We start from the raw sequence: 23,203 nt of genomic DNA, 5'->3' as shown, positions 1-23,203 counted from the left end.
ATCAGCATTTAGTGCTAATGCGCTTTAAAAGATTACATAAATGTTTTACCACATATATTTCTCACAGTCAACTCACGGTAGAACTACAGTTACCTAAATAGCATCTATATGGCATTATTCGTAAAATAGGATAGTTTACGAGGATGACCTTTAAAACAGCAAATTAAATACAAAGAGAGTTTATTGATGCGTTCACTTTATGCTACCATTACAGATTAAACCAATGTGGCAACTATAACATACAAAAAACAACATAACATTAAACAGTATTAGATTACAATATTTACAAAAAGACCAATCATTTCTTACAATATAGGAATTGACATGAACAAGACCTTTTGTCAGTTCACTCAACGGACAATTAAAAACATTTGTTTATCTATACAGTTCATAAATTATTTCCATACATGTATCGTACAAACTGTAGCCATATCCATGTATAGTACAAACTGTACGAGAGGTGGAAGGGGTCAATTTCAGGGGAACATTAATTAGCTATATTTATTAGCTCGAGCAGTGTTGGCCTAGTGGCTTCAGCGTGCGACTCTCATACCTGAGGTCGTAGGTTCGATCCCCGGCTGTGCACCAATGGACTTTCTTTCTATGTGCGCGTTTAACATTTGCTCGAACGGTGAAGGAAAACATCGTCAGGAAACCGACATGTCTTAGACCCAAAAAGTCGACGGCGTGTGTAAGGCACTGGAGGCTGATCACCTACTTGCCTATTAGATTTAAAATGATCATGAAACAGATTCATAAATCTGAGGCCAAGACCTAAAGAGGTTGTAGCGCCAATGATTTATTTTATTTTTTTATTTATTAGCTAACGTACACATACTAAGAATAGCAGCATTAGAACCTAGGTTAAAAGATACACTACCGGCATAAATATTATGAAAGATTCAAGTGAAAAATATATTAAATTCCGCTACTGCGTTGTGAAATATAGTACGGTGTCAACCTCCCCAATTGTCTAGATCTCACAACAGATGCTTCCCAAAACAAATGATGGGGACTTAGAACCATTCCACAGATAATATAAGGGTCACGTAAGGCAATTTACTGGTACCCGGGTTTGGCCCGGGGACTTACCGCGACACTTATTTAAATATATCAGGCATAATGTGACTTTTATCTACTACGTGGAATATATTTCAGTGGGCTTGACCTTTTATTTCCATTTTTATTAACAATGTCGAAAAACTAAATAATGATGGTCATATAGGCGCTAATCACCGATATAAGCATCGAACTACTAGATTGTAACTGCATTTTTAAAAACGAAATAATACACTCAACTAAAATACCCCTTCATATCATTCTGACAAATTTTGTTTACGCTGTGATGAAAAGAGACAGTACATGAGTATTTAGTTAATAATAGTTATAATATAAAAAATGTAAGGATTGATAAAAAATGCTTCATTAACTAGAACAAACCTAACACAGATCGTATACTAATATGAGTATAAAGATTAATCTGCACCTTACGCGCTAACGTCGCTGATCAGCTCCATGTACATAGCAGGATTTCTAGACCAGAATGTCAAGTAGTAGGTACTTTGACGCAAAAATAGCAAAAGTACTACGCGATATACGAGAAAATTATTTTAATATGCGACGTAATAGAATATTAAAGTATTTTTCACGTTATCTGAACACGATGTGTCAGTAATGGAAAATGACAGTCTGTCTATTATATCCGTCAAGTTTTCATATATATTCATATCCTATTTATTTAAATATAAATAGCTTTCAACCAATCTTGCGTTAAATTCATAGTTTTCTATCTCAATGTTGCAATTTATTACAACGGTATCCGGGAAATATTTAGTTCAAACATAAATCATAGTGGTATTCTTTCAACAAAGCTAGCAATTTCTCTGTTTTAAAAACGATTTATCAATGAGAAATGAGCTTTATAATGACTGCAATCAGGAGTTCGTTTAAAATGAATTAAGAAACAAGAGAGCTAAAGGCATGTTTGTTGTTAAAGAAATATTTAAATACGTGAAAATATATTTTTATTGAATCTCATCTAATATTTGTTAGAGAATTTGCTTAATAAGTCTAATTACTCTCAAACAAACTTTGCAAACTTAGCCTAGCACAAGTGCTTAAGACTTCGTTTAAATTGTGGAACTTTAGATTATGTTTATTTTGCTAATTGATGTAGTATAAATAATTTGATTAGTTAAAAAAATCGTATCAGCCTAATATGAGTACATCGAAAATATTTAATAAACTAAATTAGTTATTTATGAAATACTGTGCAATACAACTGTGCCGTTTTAATATTGGTCCTTCGATCCAGGGTTATCAGATATGTTTATGGGCGTGATATGATATCTTTTAGAAAAATTTATTCCGTCTTGTCTCGTAGAACATTTTTGATAATTTCTACAAAAACACAGCGCCGTCAATAATAAAACACAACCAAACACTTTTGAAACCATTTAATTAATTTATTTACAGTTAAAATTATAAATTATTACAATATTTATTAAATATATTTTCTTCTAATATACGCGAATAAATAACATAGAAAAATCAGAGTCAAGACTTAGACTTCGAAACACTGTCGTTAATACAGGTTTAGCCGGATAGCGGCCCAGTCAACTTGTTAAACATTTTTTAACTTCCTAATCTCTGTAACTGTAGCTAAGAAAAATTTAGAAAAGTATTCATTACAAGAACTTGTTGTTTGCATATTAATTGTACCCAAAGCGGCAAAAACACCGATTTTGACAGTTTTAAAGCTTACAAGAAAATAACTTTATGTTCAAAAGTAAGTATTAGTAATGGGTTTTTTTACAAGAATAATTTATATTAATTTATATAGCTTATTGAAAATATATGAATGTAAAGCTTTCAATTTACATTATCTATATTTTAATGTCTAAGTTTGACTCGAACCGTCTCTGTATACATATTATGGATTTTGACAAACAGGAGTCATTCCTTCATTTCATTTTGTTGATTCATCTAAGTCTTAACTCTGAATCTTACTAAGACTCTTAACCTTTCTATCATAAGATGTACGATCGGTGTCTTAGTTTCGTTTATTTTCTTAGACACACTTCAATTCACATAATAATATCTTTTAGATATTATGTGCGTAGAACTAAAAAGTAGTTTATATTCTGTTGTAATACTTCCATAAAAACATAAAAATCACTTCAGTGAGAGGTGATAGTGAACAAACAAACGTGTTTACACGTATTAAGTTACTACAACAATAATTACAACTATTGCACCAAACATCACAGACAAACTTTATAAATTATACTTTAAATAAAATAATTTGAATAATAATAATACAACAACAGTTTTTTTAGTTGACTTCTTTGAATCGTAGGATTAGGATTGCGCAACTATTTTACGTAACTTTCCTGAGAGGTATTTCTATTTATCTCAGTGACAAAATTGTTATGAATTAAAAGGTCGATCAGCTATAGAAAGAAATCTATTAATCAGACACAGTTAATTAACACACTACAAATCTGTCAGCCCAACGCCCCATAATGGAGGAAGGGACACATGTCTATTAATCTATTAACTTTAAAGATATAGTATATTTACCGATTTCAATCAAAATCGTTACATTATAGGACCTTTTAAATGTTACATTTATGACACAGCCTTATTTATGTAATAATATTTAACAAATCGTAAAACATGCGATAACTACTGTAGTAAAAGTTAAATTACACTCACTTGTAATTGTGTTTAAGCAAAATGCGCTCGTAACAATAACGACTCGTATTTGTAACAACCCCAGCGGTAGGTTTAATTCGGTTTTCATAAAATGTCATCTAAGTACAGTCTTAACAAAAAATACCTGTCGTTCGATCTTTGTACAATATGACTAGTTTAAAGCATTTTATAAACTCCATTTAAAACTTTTTATCTTCAATCTTCTCCAGTTCAGTTGCAGCCTTATCGCTTTGTTTCTCTTTGACACCCTCCTCTGTAATTTAAAATTGTTATTTATTGTTTTTGACTACGACTTTGCACACTCATAAATAATGTTTATTTAAAATTCATGTCTTACATACAATGTTAGTCGAACAACAATTAAGCTTAACGTTTTTTTGTTTTTTATAGAACGGGGGGCTGCAACCTGCAGGAGGCTCACCTGATGTTAAGTGATACCCATAGACACTCTCAATTCCAGAGGGCTCGCGAGTGGGTTGCCGGCCTTTTAAGAATTTATAAAAAAAAAACAAATATTTCAAAAGCTTTAGCTTTCCCTTAGCTAATAATAATTATATTTCAAAATTTTAAATGCTGGCTAGTATATGTTTTAGTACTATAAATTAACAGTTTCGAATCCCATAGTTCATTTTTTCATGTATAAAAAATAAGAGATAATTTAATAAGTATAACATATATTATAGTCATACTAAAAATGAAATCAATAAACTAATATATAAAAAATAATAGATAGGTTCACCAAATATAATTTTTATGATATTTATTTTTCAGTTCTTTAAAGTTCTACCTAATGATTTATGCGTGGAAATTTCTTCTAATTTGATTAAATCGATATATTTGAGCTGTCATGTGTCGTTGCCGAACTTGATTGACCTGAATAATTATATAAGTACTAACCGATAGAACTCTTCATTTTAGGTTCATTCCATGGCTGCACAGTCCCAGTGTAGAAGAGTATGAAGAAGAGATTGCTGAGGAAGTAGAACGCAATGGAGACGAAGAAAACTTTTCGCCATTCCGATGCAGAGTGCTAAAAAAGGGAGAAAATGTATTTAATATAATCCAAGTCCTAATTTTCAGAAATTTGAGCGAGCTTGAGAGAGAAAAAGTATGTGTTACTCTTTCAGATGTATTTAAGCAGCGTGTTAAGCTAATTTTAAGGAAAGAAAAAGAACACTGTCTGTTGATAACTAAATTGCGCTAAGGAAGCGTTAGATTTCGTCGGTATTAAAAATGTGTTTAAATTTATAATATTATTCCTACAGCTACTTATTAAACAATATTCAAACAATTACACAGTACACAAGAGCCAAAAACGGAATACACATTTAAACATACACAAAGCATGTTTTATCTGGTTTTCACATTTTGTCATAGTTGGGATAACTATGAAATATAAATCAAGGCCTATTATTATATTAGATCTGTAAGAAATCCTCAGTTACCTTGACAATTTATCATAGAAATTGACACCTCTAGACAGCTTTTTTACAATACAGACGACCTGATTCTTGAGTCGTCTTATTGTTACTTTTTTGGATATAACATTTCACTCGGAATAATTTCTCGGAGAACTATGCAAAGGGCTACATACATTATGTTTGGCGACGTGAAACAGCAATATTTCGTTATAACGTAATGCAATATACATATAGAAACTTGCGTTAGCATTTAAATCTAAATTAAATATAATAAATATGTATTCCATGGAAGGTACTGTCTACTCACCTCATCCTGAACAATTAGGGTGACGCTCAGGGGCGCCATGATGGAGAAGATATTACCACAGCCATTGGTTAAACCCATTAGTGTACTCGCGAAGTTCGGTGATAGATCGATATGGGAGATCTGTAAAAGTTAATAACAGACTTATTAACCTTAATATATATGTATATAACCATTAAGACCTTTTTTAAAACCTGTATAATGTATATATAACAAGTATTGTGTGTAGTGTATTGCTACACTGCATTATTATTTTTATATTTTGCAATTTACGTGTCAACAGGTGGTGCCTGGTCCTTAATGAAGCTTACGTGTGCTTTACAGGCTGTTGGGAAATTTGACTTTTTTCTATTATTATTGAATATCTACACTAACTTATCTAGTAGGTAAGTCTCAGCCTATACTGAGTGTTATCTGTCTTTATCTAATTTTATAATATATTCAGTGTATTAAAATATAAATATATATATGGTTCGCATTTTAATAAATGTTGAAGGACACAAATTTAATTGTATTCTGGTTAAACAGGAAGTGAAGATTAAAGTCCACTTAATGACTATAAAAAAAATGTGCGAAAAATTTGCATACGAAAATAATAAAATCGTTGACTGTTGATTTTGTGTGTTGATAAACGTAGTAGATTTATACGAATTAATATTTAATAAAAATCAATTATTATTCGAACGGTTATGAACGCACAATAACTATACTATACGGGCTATTTCATATAGAGCCAAATAAACAACAGTAACTGACATTTTTATACCTATTATAGGTTGTAAATTGAAGAAAGAAAGGAATACATTTCGGATCAATGCAAAAAGATCTATTTTGAAACAAAATGAAAATTCCCTGCAATTTGGGTATTAGAAACACTCGATAGAACTTTCAATTTTGAGCATATTTTTTTTTTACTTAAACTAATTCCATATTTGTTGCCAGTCAGGAATATTTAATTCCAGATATACTATTAATATGAATAAAAGAAGGATTTAAATATCAATGTAGCATTTTTAAATAATTAATTTAAATTTAAGTGCAATTATGAAATTACTAACCAAGAATCCAACATAATGAGCGCCATTAAGTCCAACAGTGACGGTCAACATCGCGACGGCCAAAGGTACATGACCTGCTGGTATGTAGCAGAGACCTAGAAGAGCTGCTGCGGGGCCCCAAAATGCTGAAAAGTTATATTTTACTACATAAATACTTGGTTACAATGGTGATTCCTTATTCGTAAACCTATTGATCATCGTATCGAGATACTTAAAAGATAATAATCAAACGTGACAAAACATCCATAAATTTGCGGTTCATAAATCTGTTCGTAGTTTTTTGACCATACATTTAATATCAAGTAAGAAAATTGGTTAGTAAAAGAAGAAACTTAGTCTTAGCCGCCTTGTTAGTGTTTGTAAAGAGAGCCTACGTCAACTTGAGGGAATGTATAACACCTTCCATTGAATTGGATATAGGCAAACGTCTGGCTGAATTTAGTAATAAACATAACCAATATGAACCTTTAATTATATCATACAGACTACTTGTGACCGATCAGAATAAATGGCTCAAACTTTTGAAACGTATAAATATAAAATTATAATAGATAATTCATAAGATATTTTCTACTCGTCTTTAAAAGACAAAATAAAAAAGGGTGCGTGTACTTATGTACGCGCGTAAGAAGTTATACTTCTTTGCCGTAATTAAAAATAGTTTTTGATTGCATGCAAATAATTAATTACAATTAAATAATCAAAGACTGGAAAAGGAGTCATTATAGTCAATAAAGTTCAGTTTACATTTGAAAAATTAAATAAATAAATGTTTATTATTATTCTCTTACATTAAGTGTAACATAAATTCTATTATTATTCGAATGTTTTATTATTAAATTATTATTAAATTAGTCCAATGCCGTAGCATCTTCCGTGGGCAACTTCATTCTGTTAATTTTGTGTCACGGTGCGCGCGCAATTTTTCATAACGCGCCTAAAGAAGTATAACTTCAAAAATAGTTAACAAAAAGGAGGAACATATTCACAATAATAATTGCTCAATGATAACATTATGTTAATCCGTACGATTTACATAACATGGTCAATAGTATGAAAGAATGCATTGTGTTGTAGTATAGGGGACTAAAATATCTCGTTTATGTCATCTAAACACACATAAATCAAAAAGTATGTAAGTTATGTATAATAATAACATAAATATAGGTCCAGTAACAATATCCTGCAAAAGTAACGGTAATTGTATGGAACAAAGCAAACGATTTTGTTGTTTTTATAATGTGCATAGCGCAGGAATGTTTTTCAAACAAAAATCGTTCCTTGCTCGTGTGTATTCAAATTCAAAAATCATTTAATCATATAGGTAACACATTGTACACTTATGATCGTCAAAAAAAGAAATGTATATGAAATGCTTCTAACTTTACATTTAGTGCCAGTTCTCAAATCAAGGGCGTAGAACGGAAGAGAAGAACTGGCAATAAACTCTCCGCCACTCTTTTTAATCGCCATGTTTTTTTTTTACACAACGTTTGTAAGGAGCTGCAACCATTACACCATGTTCCATATGACATCTTAAGTAATTAATAATAATAACATAATTTAAAAACAAAGACTTGTCCTCTATCAGCAGGAAGCATGACTGTACTAAATGCGATTCTATGATTCCTACACATTTCTCAATTTTTACTTACTGAATTTTATTATACTATTGTATTACGTATTAGGATTGTAGATACGAATTGTTTAAAATAAAGTCTATTATATGTGCCAAATCAAAAGTGAATTGTTTAAATACATACAAATGGTGTTGAAGATTTTTCTAATAGTTCCATGAGATAGAATATTCCTGTTAATCATGAAGTCTGCAGTCCAACTGAACACAAAACTCAAGATGTACATTGCCAAGTATGGAAGAGCGGAGTAGATGCCGTTCTGTAAATAATATAGTTAATTAGATAAAGTAATTCTATACCTATGTTTTGTAAGATACTAATACCTAAATAATAAACATTCTTCTATTTTTCGTTACCAGAAAATGAATTTTAAAATTTCATTTGATTTTTTTTTAAGAGAAAATATTATTATTATACCATCAAATTGTATAATATCGGTTTATGTTAACAAAAATAATAAATAATGTTTAATATGTAAGGATTGGTAAATCTTATCACTCACGTCTTTTATAGCGACACCTAGTACTTTATCCATATACGACGGCATTTCAGTGAGAAGTGTCCAAAAACCAAGACTTTGTCCACAATGGGCCAGGAGTATCGCCCAGAATGGTAGTGAAGTCCAGATTTTTTTCCATGGTGTTGCCACTTTCTAAAAGAGAGAAAAATATTAATGTAAGCATTTTGATAAACTCTTTGTCGAGTTAGGTAAATTATAAAAAATGCATTACCTTCTGTTCATTTATGTCAGCTGCGCCAGCACTTAGTTCAATGAACTTTCTTTCTTCTTTGGATATCCAACGGCTGGTTCCAGGAGTTGAGGCTCCGAAGATGTACCACAATACAGAGAAGACGAGGCAGGTGATACCAGCTACATAGAAAACAGATGGCCAGCCCCACTTGGTCTCTGATAACCACCCAGCTATCACCATCTCTATGATTGTTCCTAACTGTGAACCTGAAATATATCAATAACAATTGATATCAAAACACATGAAACATATAATAATTTATCGGTAACAATAATCAGATATATGCAAAAAGAAATATTGTAAACAGAATAAGGAAAAATTTGAAGCGGCTGAATTTTTAAGTTTGTTCGTCTCAGACGTTTATAAGCTGAGAATTCGGCGATCGCAATCGGTCATAATAGAAATTAAATGTTTTAAGAACTTTTACAATTTAATTCGCCCTTCTAATTTCTAGAATATATTTAATAGGATATACCGTCTCTCGTGTTTCAGGAAAAATTTAAGCGATATTTTAATGCTTGAAAAACGTACCCGAATATACAATGGTTCCCATACGACTCCTCTCAGATAAGGGTGCCCATTGTCCAATGACACCATGGATACTTGGATACAATAGACCCTGTGCAAGACCCATCAGAATTCTACATGCGCACACCGCTATCCAGTCACCCTGTAATCATAGTTAGTCCTGTACATCATCATACATATACATATTTTTTGGTACGAAGAACATATAATTCTTGCAATAAATACAAACCCGACAGTTTTAAAAGATACTAGCGGACCCGACAGACGTTGTCCTGCATGATATTTCAAGTGATTAGGATATTAAACAAAGTATGTAAGCACCGACTGCAGCGCCATCTGCCTGGCTAATTTGAAAATCTAAACCATCCAGGAATCTAAACCACCCAAACGCATACAAAAACATCATTCCAATCGATCCAGCCGTTTAAGAGGATTTCAGTTACATACACAAATACAGTAGAAGTATATATATATATATATTTAAGATATCCTATCTTTTAAGTTAGATCAAACTGCACAGGTGTGCAAATTTGATTAGAATCGGTTAAGTAGTTTAGGAGTCCATAGCGGACAAACAACGTGACGCGTAATTTATATATATTAAGATAATAACCGAAAATTTTGATTAGGAAACCTTAATAATATTGAGTATTATAGAATATATAGTATAGTGTAATAAATAGTCTTGTACGAACACATATATAAGTGCCTAAAGCGTCTACAAGTATATTGATATATTTAACATGTCTATCATTCTTCCTAAGGAAGTTCTTTAACTCACATCTTCACATCCATACCTAGTGGTAGTAGTGTGGTCACTCAGAACCATAGTACTCACCTAACGCACACATTGATATGTGGTTTTTTCTTCAATGGTATTGAATGTAATAGGTATAATATTTACCTATGAGTTTATAAAACCAAAAAATAAATCAATGGACGTCACATTATCCTTTACGGAAACCTTGTTTATTGAAATACTAGTCTAGTGAATTACAAAACAGCAAAAATTACCTGAGTTGCCATCAAGGGTGTAAACAAATTGACAACACCAGTAATAACCATAGACACAAAGATAAGCATTTTCCCGCCAAATCTGCCAGCGAGTAGACCAGCTGGTATCTGCAGCACAATGTAGCCCCAGAAGAATGATGATAGAATTGTGTCTCGTATGCTTTGCTCCCATTCGAATACCTGAAAAAAGTATTTTTTTGGTAAGTATTTAATACTTTAAGTATAGGCCGATTTACATTATCTTAGTGTTTAGGAGAGTGCTTTAGTACAACTTGAAAGGCAAGTTCTTTAGCGTAGCGTTTACTAAAGCAAGTAGCGTTTACATGTTTCAACTAAAGTACTATCCTAAAGCAGTCTCCTAAACACTTATGATAATGTAAATCGGCCTTATTATATAAGCCACTCCGCTGACTGAGGGTCTATGTTTCTACACTAGTATCGCTTACTTTACAAAAGAAGAAATTGGATTAATTGTACAATTAACGCTTTGTGTAGTCGAACGGATTTTAAGTTTCGAGTTTACCTTATATTGGTAACAGTTGCTAATTTAGACATTATTTCATGTGATGATGGTGTATAATCCTGCGTTGTATAGGTATTTATAATTCCCGGCAAATAACGTGGTAAGATTTTGCTTCTAATTTTTGTCTAAAACTTTAAACGTCTGCACATGTTTACATACCAAGAACTATAGAAAACTAAGACAGTGTATTTGCGACAAATTGTTGGACCACATTCTACGTATACAAACGTTTACCAGTTGAAACGAACTTAGTCAAACAACGCATCTCTATTCATTCTTTAAAGTTTAATACAACGTTTATTGTCTTTAGTTTCTTATTTTCAGTCAGTACAAAGAACAAAAGACGGCACAAACTATTATCCTACGTATATACGCATACTTTACAAATGTATAATATACACATAGGTATAACATACATAGGTACACATAAGTAATATACACTGTGTAGGTGTATGTCTTTCTGATAATTCTCAAGAAACTCAAAAAATTACTTAATTCATCCGAAAGATAATGACTAATAATACAGAATATTAATTAATATTTCATTAATATGCAAATGTATTTTCGAAAATTATGTTTAATCAGCTTGATGTCAAACAAAGAAGTTTTCTGTTTTATTTAAGAGCTCACGCTTGTTTTTATTAGTAATTTGAATGATATTTCTTTTATAATTTTACTTTATTTTTAACTATTTTAATATTAAAAGATATTTTGTTGATGAAAATATCTTTAGTTTTGGTATCAAACACAAAATTAAAAATATATATTTCAGAAGCAATTAGGAGAACAGACAAGAAAAAATCGTATTATGTAAAAACAAGGTGTCCAGTTTACTTAACTATATTATTGACCTCATAGAAAATCCCGGAGTACTATATACAAAAACCCGGATATAACAACTGTTATATTAATAGACTGTTTATGTATGAAAGTAACTATGTGAATTACAAAGCCTAGACAATTGAATTATCTATCAATTAGTATTATGTCACAGCAATGATTTATTACGGCATCAAGTATTCTTAGAACTCAATATATAACTATCCACAGTATCGAACCATACATAAAATTATTACTAACTGTTTATACCCGTTAAATACGTGTTTTTTTGTTTATTAAGAGTTTTTTTTATGTCTTTAAATAAATGCCTGAATGTATTTTATTTCGATGAATAGTTTATCAGCCTCTTTGCATTCACGAAAGTACTTCTTTGTTTTAGTGTCTCTCCATATCAGGAGGTTGGCCGTCCCAAGGTCTCCCAAGGTCGCTGTATCCTCTACTAATCCGTTGTCGGATCAGGTGTGTGGTTATACCGCCACTGTTCAGTCGCCGTAGCCTCGTTCGTTATCTAGCAGGGAGTACCGCGATACAAGGTATCGCCGCAGTGTCGCGCGTGCAGGTAAGGCTGACAATTGGGCCTTGCATGATGTTAGTTCCGTTCTCCCCTTACTCCCCGAAAGTACACGAACGTTTAATTATCAGATATCGGAATTTTAGACTTTTCCAATATATGCTATGTACATTACTAACAACTAGTCAGAAATACGACGATAAGACTGACTATACTTAGTAATAGCTTTAGTGAAATTTGGCATTTGTAACTAATAGTTATCTCTGGTTTAATTTGTGTCACAATAATTAGACGAACTATCAGAAAAAACAGAATGAAATGTGCCAGCCCCATTCTCCATTCGCAAGGCATATATCAAATTAAAATGTAGTTCACCTTCCCTTCTTATTGCATATTACAAGAGATTTTTCTGATTGGTCTCAACTCATATTTAATAGCTTACTAAGATTAAAATTAATTAGAGTTTGTTATAGCGTTGCTAGAATTTATGTTGCTTAACGCTGATAAGCGGAATTAATAAGATGTTAATCAACACACGTGGATTCCAGACGACAAAACTTAATGAGATAGATAATTTTTTTACGAATGTTGGAAACATTTTTCTTATGAATTTTTACGTTAACGTTTTGTCACAAATTTCATATGAAATTTCAATTAGCGCTACCATTCGTAAATTAACCATTAGAACCAGTTGCGTATTTTGTCATATTGGCGATAACTAACTACAATCTTTGGTACCACTACTGCAACAAGAACGGTAGCTGAATAGTTTTACTCGCGATGGCTGGTGACCTATCACCACAGGAAATCTATAGACCAGCCTCTCACAAAGATTGTATTATGTAAATTTTTAAAAATCAAATCATCTAACAAATCGAAAATTGGTTAGATGCAAATAATCACCTTTTATTAAATTTATTATGTAGGGAAAATTTGCGAATATCGAAATTTACTTAAAAACTACGTCTGTGCAACTAACATAACATAACTATGGCTAGAATTTGCACGAATTTTAAGTATTTTATCAGGAGTTCTGTAGTAGGTATAATTTAAATAAAAATATCGAGGTCAAACGTATAATACGTAGATCTTTTAGTCCACAATAGACTTGCATACCCAAGGTATGAATTCGAACTTTGAGTTGTGTTGTTACAATTTAAGTTACATTAGGAAATATAAATCAATCCTAAATATAAATCAATCTTAGCTATCATTATTTACAGAATACATATTGTTATAAGATTTAACAAATCGATAACTTGCCAAAAACAGCGGACGCAAATATTTCTGTTTTAGACCAATAGTATCAAAATAAGTAGTTAATTCGAAAATCATTGACATTTAACTTTGTATTTGTATTTCGCAATCAAAATCAACATATTTGAATATTGACGGCCTTAAACTGCGACAATTCTGATGTTTACTAGACAAAAATTGTTTGGCTATATTTTCGCATCTATAGATTTATTTATAGTTACAATTAATTTAACTAAATTATTATTTGAGTTCATGTATATTGTAAATAGCTTTATTGATGTATATTCAAAGTAAAGTGTGCTTGTCTAGTAAATCGATACGCCAGTTGTGTAAGATTGAAATAAAAATTTGAATATAAAGCTAAAACTTTTGAACAAATTTGGATGAATTTTCAGGAAGCTGAAAACCCTACAACTTTGTATCATTTACGTTACCATTGACATGTACGAAAACCGAGTTAAAATGCCTAACCTAACCTAAATAAAATGTAATAAAAATTCTAGCATGTGCTACTCCCAGAATGTTTCAGATTTCAGCACAAAATATTCGAAAACGCCGAAATACCTGAGCCAATAAAAGTAAAACGGGCACTGAATTTCAAGTCGACAAGTTGACAACAGCCATTACAGCTTTTCCACAGGGATTTTACACAATTCTTAGTATTTCCTTTAGTCTCTTTATTTAGCAGACTTAAATCTAAGGTAGCAATATTCCATATAAATAAAATACAGACATATCAAATTAACAAGTGATCGAATGAGTGAATAAAGATGTGAGAATTTTAAAGTTTTATTCTGTTTTAACAAAGCCGGAATTCGAATCGTGGGAATCAGATAGTGACTCTTAGCTATAGATACAAATAATATATATAAAATTAATTTACCGGAAAGCCAGGCTTGAGGTCAAATCTGACCTATGTTGTTTCTCGTTTTAAAATTTCAGATTTTTGAAGTTATACTTCTTTTGGCGCGTTAGGGAAAAATAATGAGAGTAAATTTTTACGATGCGCGCGCACACCATTTCTTTAATTATGTAGAAATATTTTTTTTGTGATATTTAGATAAACATTATTTAACTAAATAATCCGTTATAGTAAAACTTTCAATGTATTAAATATACCATTTCTCTATTGTTAGTGTCGTTTTTTCTACAAACGTAAAATAAGTCGAAAGATTAAAATTTTAAAAGATTTTGATCTTGTTACACAAAAAAGTATAACTTAGAACGCGTGTATAATGTTTTTTAGACCCTAAATATATATTGCGGGAATAACTGAGTTAGTGACTTTGAAGATGTAATTAATACAAAGTTAATTTACCGGAAAGCCGTGCTCGTTAGGTTTGGTCATGGCGACAATGGCAAGACTCATGCTGACCCTGGTGGCATACGACGTTACTGTCGACAGGAACAGTAAAAATATGACCACATGCCGCATCCCGAAGGAGGACTCTGCAAAAAAAATCCAAAATGTTCATCATTTGAGTTTAGAGTTTATTTACAAATCACAGACAAATTATAAAATGTTGACTAAAAAATTTTATAAAGCAAAGTTATTTTAATTTGTGGGCAAAATGACCTTTCTCATAACTTATAGACTGTCTGTCTCTGATATACAAAACCGTGAAAATTATCCTTCGAGTTACTTATGAAAAAAATCGAGTCAAAAAGGCCGTCAAATACAACATAAAAAAACAATTAATTAAATAGTAAATAATCATTCTTATTTAAGCAACTGATATAGGATAGGTAAAATTAACTGACCCTAATACCATTTTATTTCCAAAATAGTTATTTACTGCACTAATTAGAAACAGGTTTATACTGATAGAAACTCGGGCAACTTATACTAATCAAACTAACTCGCAAAACAATATACAATATGTTAATATTATTAATTACTTAAGATGTCATGTGGAACATGGTGTAATGGTTGCAGCTTCTTACAAACGTTGTGTAAAAAAACATGGCGATTAAAAAGAGTGGCGGAGAGTTTATTGCCAGTTCTTCTCTTCCGTTCTACGACCTTTATTTGAGAACTGGCACTAAATGTAAAATTAGAAGCAATAATGTGTATTTCTTTACTGACAAGTCATAAGTGTACAAAGTGTTACCAATATGATTAAATGATTTTTGAATTTGAATTTGAATATATAACATTTTTATTTGACTGTCAACGTACTCAATGCGAAAGTAGGTTCTACGTCTATGCAGATAGTCGCTGACTGTTCAATATTTTAAACTGTACAGATTCATTAATTGTTTCTGGTTTTTCGGTAGTAGTGTTATGACTATTGCTGTTTGTTCTTCGACTAAATAAATTCCAAACTCTTATGCGACAATGGACTAGCGGCTCGAATAGCATTTTCAATACATGTTAATTTTGAGTTTGAATATATATGACCCAATTTATATCCAATAAAGTAAAATGTTCGATGGAAAAGAGCAATTGTCAAAGGTAGCATTCTGATGTTTCAGATTCCCATAATAAGCCAATTACTATACTTATTATATTAAAATCGACACACATGTTGATATCCTTATCAGTAATATATGTATACATGACCGTGGTTGAGTGTCAATGCACCCAACCTGTTCAATTACTTTCCTTTTTCGTATATTCACTTGATATCGAGGCTATTATGATAACGTATAACGTATTTGTTTGTTAAACTTTTATTCGTGCCGATTTTAATATAGATGAGTATTCGACAATAATAATATTAAAATTGCCCTACGCTAAAGTATTTCTCAATTTAAAATGTTCCGATCATATTACGCTCCACCATAGATCGTTATATCACATAGAATGCCATGAATGCCAGCGGCCACCAGATGGGCAGCGATCAAGCGGATCATTATTACGCCACGCGCTAAGGTCATAACTACAACCGCATTGCCAAGAGCGTATAGACCCAAGTCGAAACTCCGTATCTTGAAATCCATACGTTACTTAGGCTTACGAATTGGTAGAATCGTTTCTATTTGGCGTCTCTTGAACGCGGCCTTGCAGGAACTACCCGAGGTTATTTTAGTGGGTATTGCTACCCAGTCTCTAAATAGCAGAGATTCTGGTGTGGGTCGAACATCCACCTTGAATAAAAAACCAATTCTTTCATTTTTACAACGATTTCAAATGTTGATCAAACGAGACTACTGCACGGTTATGGATAAATTAAGTATAATTAAATAAATTGCACATTTTGTGATCTTTCTCCATTTGTTTGCAAAACCTATTTTATTGGTTGCACGCTTTCGACCTGTGCTTACGTTGGATTCATTCACTTCCTTAAGGCCGATTTACATTATCTTAGTGTTTCAAGTTGAAAGGCAATTTCTTTAGCGTAGCGTTTACTAAAGCAAGTAGCGTTTACATGTTTCAACTAAAGTACTATCCTAAAGCACTCTCCTAAACACTAATGATAATGTAAATCGGCCTTTAAAGACAGTAACATAACAAAAATTAATAAACTCCTAATAGCTGATAAATTAAGGTCTGGGGAGGGGGGGCGTCTAGGAGTAAAACATTACCACTTGAAGAGATGTCTATGCGCAAATATAAGCATTTTAAAAGCTATTTGACAGGTCGTTTGAATTTTTATGCATATTCATAACCCCAAGTATCTAATAGGTTGGTTCGAAATATCCAAACTAAAGTTGCCAGGATTTCATACTAAATATTGGATTCAAAAATTCTGTATTCAATATGCGCCAACGATTTATTGAAAAAACATGATATATTGACTTGAATACATGAAGTTAGGATTCCATTTTATTTCAAAATTTATATCTAAAAGAATTTTCATAAACCTACGTACTAGTTAATTCACAAAGCAACTCTTTCATCTGAATAAAATAAACTGATTATTATCTCTTGAGATTACACAATTTCCTTTTTTTATTTTTATTATTGCTTAAACATTGTGAATAAACTAAAGGTACAAAAACACAAAAAAAAACTTTAATGGGTTTAACCTTGGTGCCTGAAGTGCACAGAACAAATTCCTTACAAACTAAGATTTATATTAATTTATCAAATGTTATTACGAGTATAAGATTTGTGGGTAAACAGTAATAAGGCGCGGAACAATACGTGAAGTTAGTCGCCGACTGTCCAAAATGTTAGGTTACTTATAAGGCGTAAGCAAATCCTGAGGAAAGAAAAAATATTCTCTATAAACTTCAGCTTAATACAAGCAAATTTGTTTACGTCATAATAATTATAAATAAATAAAATAAATCAGTGGATTTGTGAATCTGTTTCATGATAATTTTTCAATCTAATAGGCTTAGTAATAGGCTAGGTTATCCAGTGCCTGACGCACGCCGTCGACTTTTTGGTCGGTTTCCTCTCGATGGTTTCCTTGACCGTTCAAGCGAATTTTAAATGCGCACATAGAAAGAAATGAAGTCTATTCGTGCACAGCCGGGAATCGAACCTACGACCTCAGGGATGAGAGTCGCTCGCTGAAGTCACTAGGCCAACACTCCTCTCATACTATAATTATGTCATATTAATTACGCACATAAAAAGTTATATATATTTTTATTGTATTTATCGGTAAACAAACCATTTATAGTAAAACGAGGTTAAGTTTAGGATTGCTTTAGACTAGCCCAATACACAACCCACTTAAAAACCACGGATCTTAATGAATCGACTATTATCCATTGTGAGTTTGTGCGTCAAATCGGCATCAGAGCCCATGAAATTGCCGGTCACGTAATAAACGACCCATTAGTTATGTTTTGGTCGGATTCAAACACATAAAACAAACTCCTACGCCCACCATAGAATTGAAAATTACTTGTCTTTGAAGATGACAGTAGATTAATTGCGTACTATTTTATAAATTTAGAACTTAGCAAATTATTTGAATGGCATTTGTTACAGCTACATTCATTGATATTAATTTCCTGTAATTAAGCAAAAAGTTACAGACCATAAACTAACTAAAATTTATTTTCATATATTATGTCATGGTATTAGTAATTTATTTTACATTATGTGGTCTTTGTTCGTGTCTAATACGATAATAAACTTCATTTTGCTTGCTTTCTCAACAGGTGAACTAATATACAGCAGTTGAACTGTTTATTAGCTATTGTTTTGGTTTTAGTATTCATAAAATAAAATAGTCTGATTTTATTCTATAACGACGCTCACACTGCTCGAAGGCTCGCAAGTGAAGAACCGCTTGAAGAACCCTAAATCGAATATTTCGGAAATACTTCAGTGGGCAGCTGCCCTGCGATTCTGTAACTCACTTCACGAACTCACACAGCGGTTTTCGCATCGGCGGTCTCTCTCAAATCAGTCGTGAAGCAGTCATTTTATGATTTGGCATTCTGATAAACAATAAAGTACAAGCTCCCACCTTTTCAGAATGCCAAATCATAAAATGACTGCTTCACGATTGATTTGAGAGAGACCGCCGATGCGAAAACCGCTGTGTGAGTTCGTGAAGTGAGTTACAGAATCGCAGGGCTGGTTCCATATAGGTGTGGTGCGCGGAATAAAGTGCGAGTTTAATTTCGTATCTCTGATTAATTTAGACTGCAAACCCGCCTTATTTGCGTCCCAAATCGACTTACTTATTATTTTGATAAGTCTCGAACTAGTATTTTATTCAAGCCTCTATATGTCAGACGTCCTCGAATCTAGGAAACGTTAGTTTCTTAACAATTCTTTGCAAATCTATATTGCGCATATATACAAAAATCATCATTACCAAGGATTAAGCAAGTAACTTCCACCAATACTTCTTGCGAGTCAAACTAAAGTACTAAAAAATGCACCTACCAACATCATCATCACTATAAGAGTTTTGATTTTCGAAAACTTTCTTCATGCTTGTCGATCTTCGACGCATATTATTTTTAGTCACATTCATATAATTAAACACCATTTTGCGTCACTCGCGAATAAAGGAAACTAATTTCAGCATTATCGAAGCGAAAAGATAAGGAGAAGTAATAAAACATAAAAATATATTTATAATCGCGTTTTATCGTAACTTGTCAATCGATTGGAAATAATTTTAAAGACATTTTTGACGGTTTATATTTAGGTTAACAAAATCAAATATATAAAATAAATATCAATCATGATAAGAAGATATTGTTTGTTAGATGTTGGTAACGAGAAGATAACGCGAAAGTTCTGAGTTCGTTCCCTAAATAAAAAGCCTCCAGGGGCATGCACCTCTCTCTTTAGTAAACTCTATACTCACAGTTTTAATAAATTAAAAAGTTTAAATGTAACTTACAATATTTATTATAGTTATTATGTAAACTAGTTCTCACATACCACGAAACGAACAGAGCCATCCAGAACACATTTTAAAAATAACACAAGTACAAAATGGAACTCGGTTTCTAATAAAAATTCGTTTAAATTTGCGAAAAACATTATAGGAATTCCAAATGTACGGCTTGCCGCACATGGTCACGATTAATAAGTTAATGACTTTATCGGTAACTAATGGAACTGAATAATTAAAATCGCTAATTAACTCTAATGGCGCAAATATCAGATATTCAATTACACAATTGGTTTTAACAAATGTTAAAACAATAAAATGTAAATCAGTCAAATTTTTAAACTAAAAGGAGAAAAAATATGTTGGGTTTTGTATTGAATATGATATAAACTGGCATTTAGTATTTATGTTTAAATAGTAAAAAAATCACTCTTAGGTTTTAACGTGATAAGCTAAAATGCCGTAATAAATAAATGACGATCTAATCGTATAAAACCTTTTTGTATGGCTACAATTCCGATGGTAATAAAATTAAATAGTTTTGCGATGAAAGTACTAACATAAGTATTTCTCGCAGGATAAAAAATAATCTTACATTCGTAAATAAGCCAAAGATTTATAACAATTAAAAGCATTTAATCTTTCGTAATTTATATAGTCTATTACTTCCGATAGCTAACGTCTAGATTACATCGATTTAAAAATAAGGATAAATAACAATTGTTAGATATGGAAAATGTTGCAATTTCTTGTAAATACAAGTTAAAGGACCTTAAATAACCTCCAGAGATTTGATTATTTAGTAAACATTGTTTTTTCCTTTTGCGTAACAATATCTCATGGAAACTATTACTCCGATAGTGCTTATGTACATTTATTATCTTTGGTATAGCTAACGTATAATACAAGCTAATTCCCAAAGACATTTTTTTACATTACTGATAATGTTTTAGAAAAGCTATTTCTTTATTTAGAAAACCTAAAAGCTTACTTAACTAAGTATAATACTTGGGGGCCCTCATAGCCTAGCGGTCTTTAAGTGGCAGCTAGGTGAGGGGTACCGGGTTCGATTCCCGGTTCGAGGGCAAGTTTTAATTTAATTTAAATTTGTTCTCGGCCTTTGGGAGTATTGTGCGGTACCGGGCAAGTGCCTAAACCGTACATTGAGGACACGGTCGAATTTCTAAAGACAAGCACGAATTATAAAAAATCCTATACTTGACGCTGGCTAATGCACAAATCGTGCCAGAGCTATTAAAAAAAAAAGTATAATACAAAATACATTTTAAATCAATACGCCAATAGAAGTTTCACAGACTATACAATAATACAGAGAGAATGCTTCAAGGGTGTATGTAATACACATCGTATTTACGTGTGACTGTGGGACGTGTGTTAAAATCAGTTTAATTTAGTGACATCAAATTGGTATAGTTTTTGATTGTCATTTGTCTTCTAACGCATCTGACCAGTCGGCGTCAGCCTAGACAGGGAACAATTTTTTTTGTCAGGAACTATTTGTGGCCTGTGCCGTGTCAGGCATTTTAATTATATATTCTACGTTTAATTGTATTTTTTTTTTAACTTAAATACTATTCTAGTATATTCTTACTCTTTAGCCTTTAGCCTTAAAATATGTCTACTTAAAGTATGTGGTTATTGATGTTGTAAATCGCACCCTCTCATGCAAAAACTACATCAATCGAATTATACTTGTAACTCTTTTGTCTCTATCTGTCAAATTGCGTTTATGCTTTGACGAAAAGAGACAGTTGAAATCTTTAAAAATATTGCAATTGGTCTGATTCTTTTATGAATAACTTATTCTTACAGATTGAAGTATATAATGTAATTTGGTTGTTTGACTTTAAATCTCATAATCATTGCTCTTAATGTATTTTAAATTGTCTATCCTGTAAACAAGTAAACACGGATATCTCTCATAACATTGGTAAATGATCAATTGAGAAAAACTACTTAATGTTGCTAGGAGGAAAATTGACTCGGTTAATTGTGTCCCTCAGGTCAAGGACGCACATGTTTTGTCTTTTTAGATCATTACCCGAAACGAAAGACCAAATATTTAGAATCTTAACTTGCCAATATTCAACATTAATGTTATTACGATCTTGAAATTTGTATCGATAACAGAGAACGACAATATGACTTGACAAAGCAAATCGAAAACTTGCAATATCTTGTTTAAGATATAGTGCCGATATATGTGAGAATAAAATAATAATAAAAGTGGTTTATGTTAATATTGTTATGTGTGGAAGAGGTGTTGAGTGATACTCTCCAATTATTAACAGATGAAAAATACATATAGTTTAATTTAGCATTCCAAATGATTTAAACAACGACTATGGTAGCAACATTGCAATGATATTACAATATTTTTAAACGAGCCTACTAAAAAGTAATTTTAAGGGTAAAACTCTTATATTGATCATAGCAATCAAATCGCCACTCCAGTTGCTCATTTGAATCGTGGTAGTGGATTCACAAAACTATAATAATTAATTATAATTAAATTTAACTTTATCAAACATCGTTAGTGGTGATTAAAGGTACGTAGACTAAAACTTACTGTCAAAGAAAAACTACTATACTAATAGTTAGTAGTTTTTCTTTGACAGTAAGTCAGTGATAGATTTAATAAGCCTGCTACAGGTAGAAGAATCAGGATGAAAAGAATTTAGAGCAGTGTTGACCTTAAGCGTACGACTTTAAACCCTGAGGTCCCGGCTGTCGCCAATACCATAAAGACATCATGAGGTAACCGGTATTTCCCCAAAAACCGACGACATATTGTCAGGCATAGTAGGCAATTTTCTAACAACAAAACAGATGCAATCTGAGTCCAAGACCCACCCATAAAGCGCCTTATAATTGTTAAATTAATTATTATTATTAAATGTACGTACATTTATTAGTTTGATTGTATAATCTATACGAATAATATTAGTAGTACTATCGGCCTTGTGGCCATGGGTTAACAATGTCTTTGTTTATTTTTTTCTACATTCTATACACAAGATGCCTTTAATAATTTCACATTTATTCGCCCTGTATCAAGAGATACCAATTTACTAAAAATACTATTAAATATTAATATGTCGCATAAATAAAGAATTTACAAACAAACAATTAAGAAAATAAATAATAAACAGCCAATTATCACCGGAACCAAGTCGCGACTCCGAGGTATTAGTTATTTCGGAATGGCCTTGCACTGCCACTGGTCAAGCATATTAATTAAATTGATTTGAAGAAAGGTCGATAGGAAGTATTATATCCGCTATTAAAAACTAACCTTATTTATGAAATAGCAGGATGATAGTTGATTTTATTTGGGAAACCGTCTGAAAAATGTGGGAA

At 31.8% G+C, this 23,203-nt stretch overlaps 1 protein-coding gene across 3 annotated transcripts in view; it reads right to left on the bottom strand.

Annotated features, from left to right (window-relative positions):
- Positions 1-3,498: 3,498 nt before the first annotated feature.
- LOC125048767 (putative inorganic phosphate cotransporter) overlaps positions 3,499-23,203 on the bottom strand; it is a 31,216-nt gene continuing 11,511 nt past the window's right edge. For 2 of the 3 annotated variants that reach the window (XM_047647640.1, XM_047647641.1), the window contains 10 exons: positions 14,881-15,011; positions 10,432-10,611; positions 9,421-9,559; positions 8,869-9,095; positions 8,640-8,789; positions 8,264-8,396; positions 6,501-6,625; positions 5,446-5,565; positions 4,615-4,747; positions 3,499-3,970 (listed from right to left, as the gene is read on the bottom strand). In XM_047647640.1, the coding sequence (XP_047503596.1) occupies positions 3,897-3,970; positions 4,615-4,747; positions 5,446-5,565; positions 6,501-6,625; positions 8,264-8,396; positions 8,640-8,789; positions 8,869-9,095; positions 9,421-9,559; positions 10,432-10,611; positions 14,881-15,011 (1,412 nt within the window). In that variant the 3' untranslated portion in view covers positions 3,499-3,896. Of the gene's footprint in view, positions 3,971-4,614; positions 4,748-5,445; positions 5,566-6,500; positions 6,626-8,263; positions 8,397-8,639; positions 8,790-8,868; positions 9,096-9,420; positions 9,560-10,431; positions 10,612-14,880; positions 15,012-19,362; positions 19,495-23,203 lie in introns of those variants that run through there. The other variant, XM_047647639.1, reaches the window with a different exon arrangement.

This window comes from Pieris napi, chromosome 4, assembly GCF_905475465.1.
Source record: "Pieris napi chromosome 4, ilPieNapi1.2, whole genome shotgun sequence".
Taxonomy (NCBI): Eukaryota; Metazoa; Arthropoda; class Insecta; order Lepidoptera; family Pieridae; genus Pieris; species Pieris napi.
Note: the sequence above shows the minus strand (reverse complement) of the source record. Positions and strands in the feature narration are given on the sequence as shown.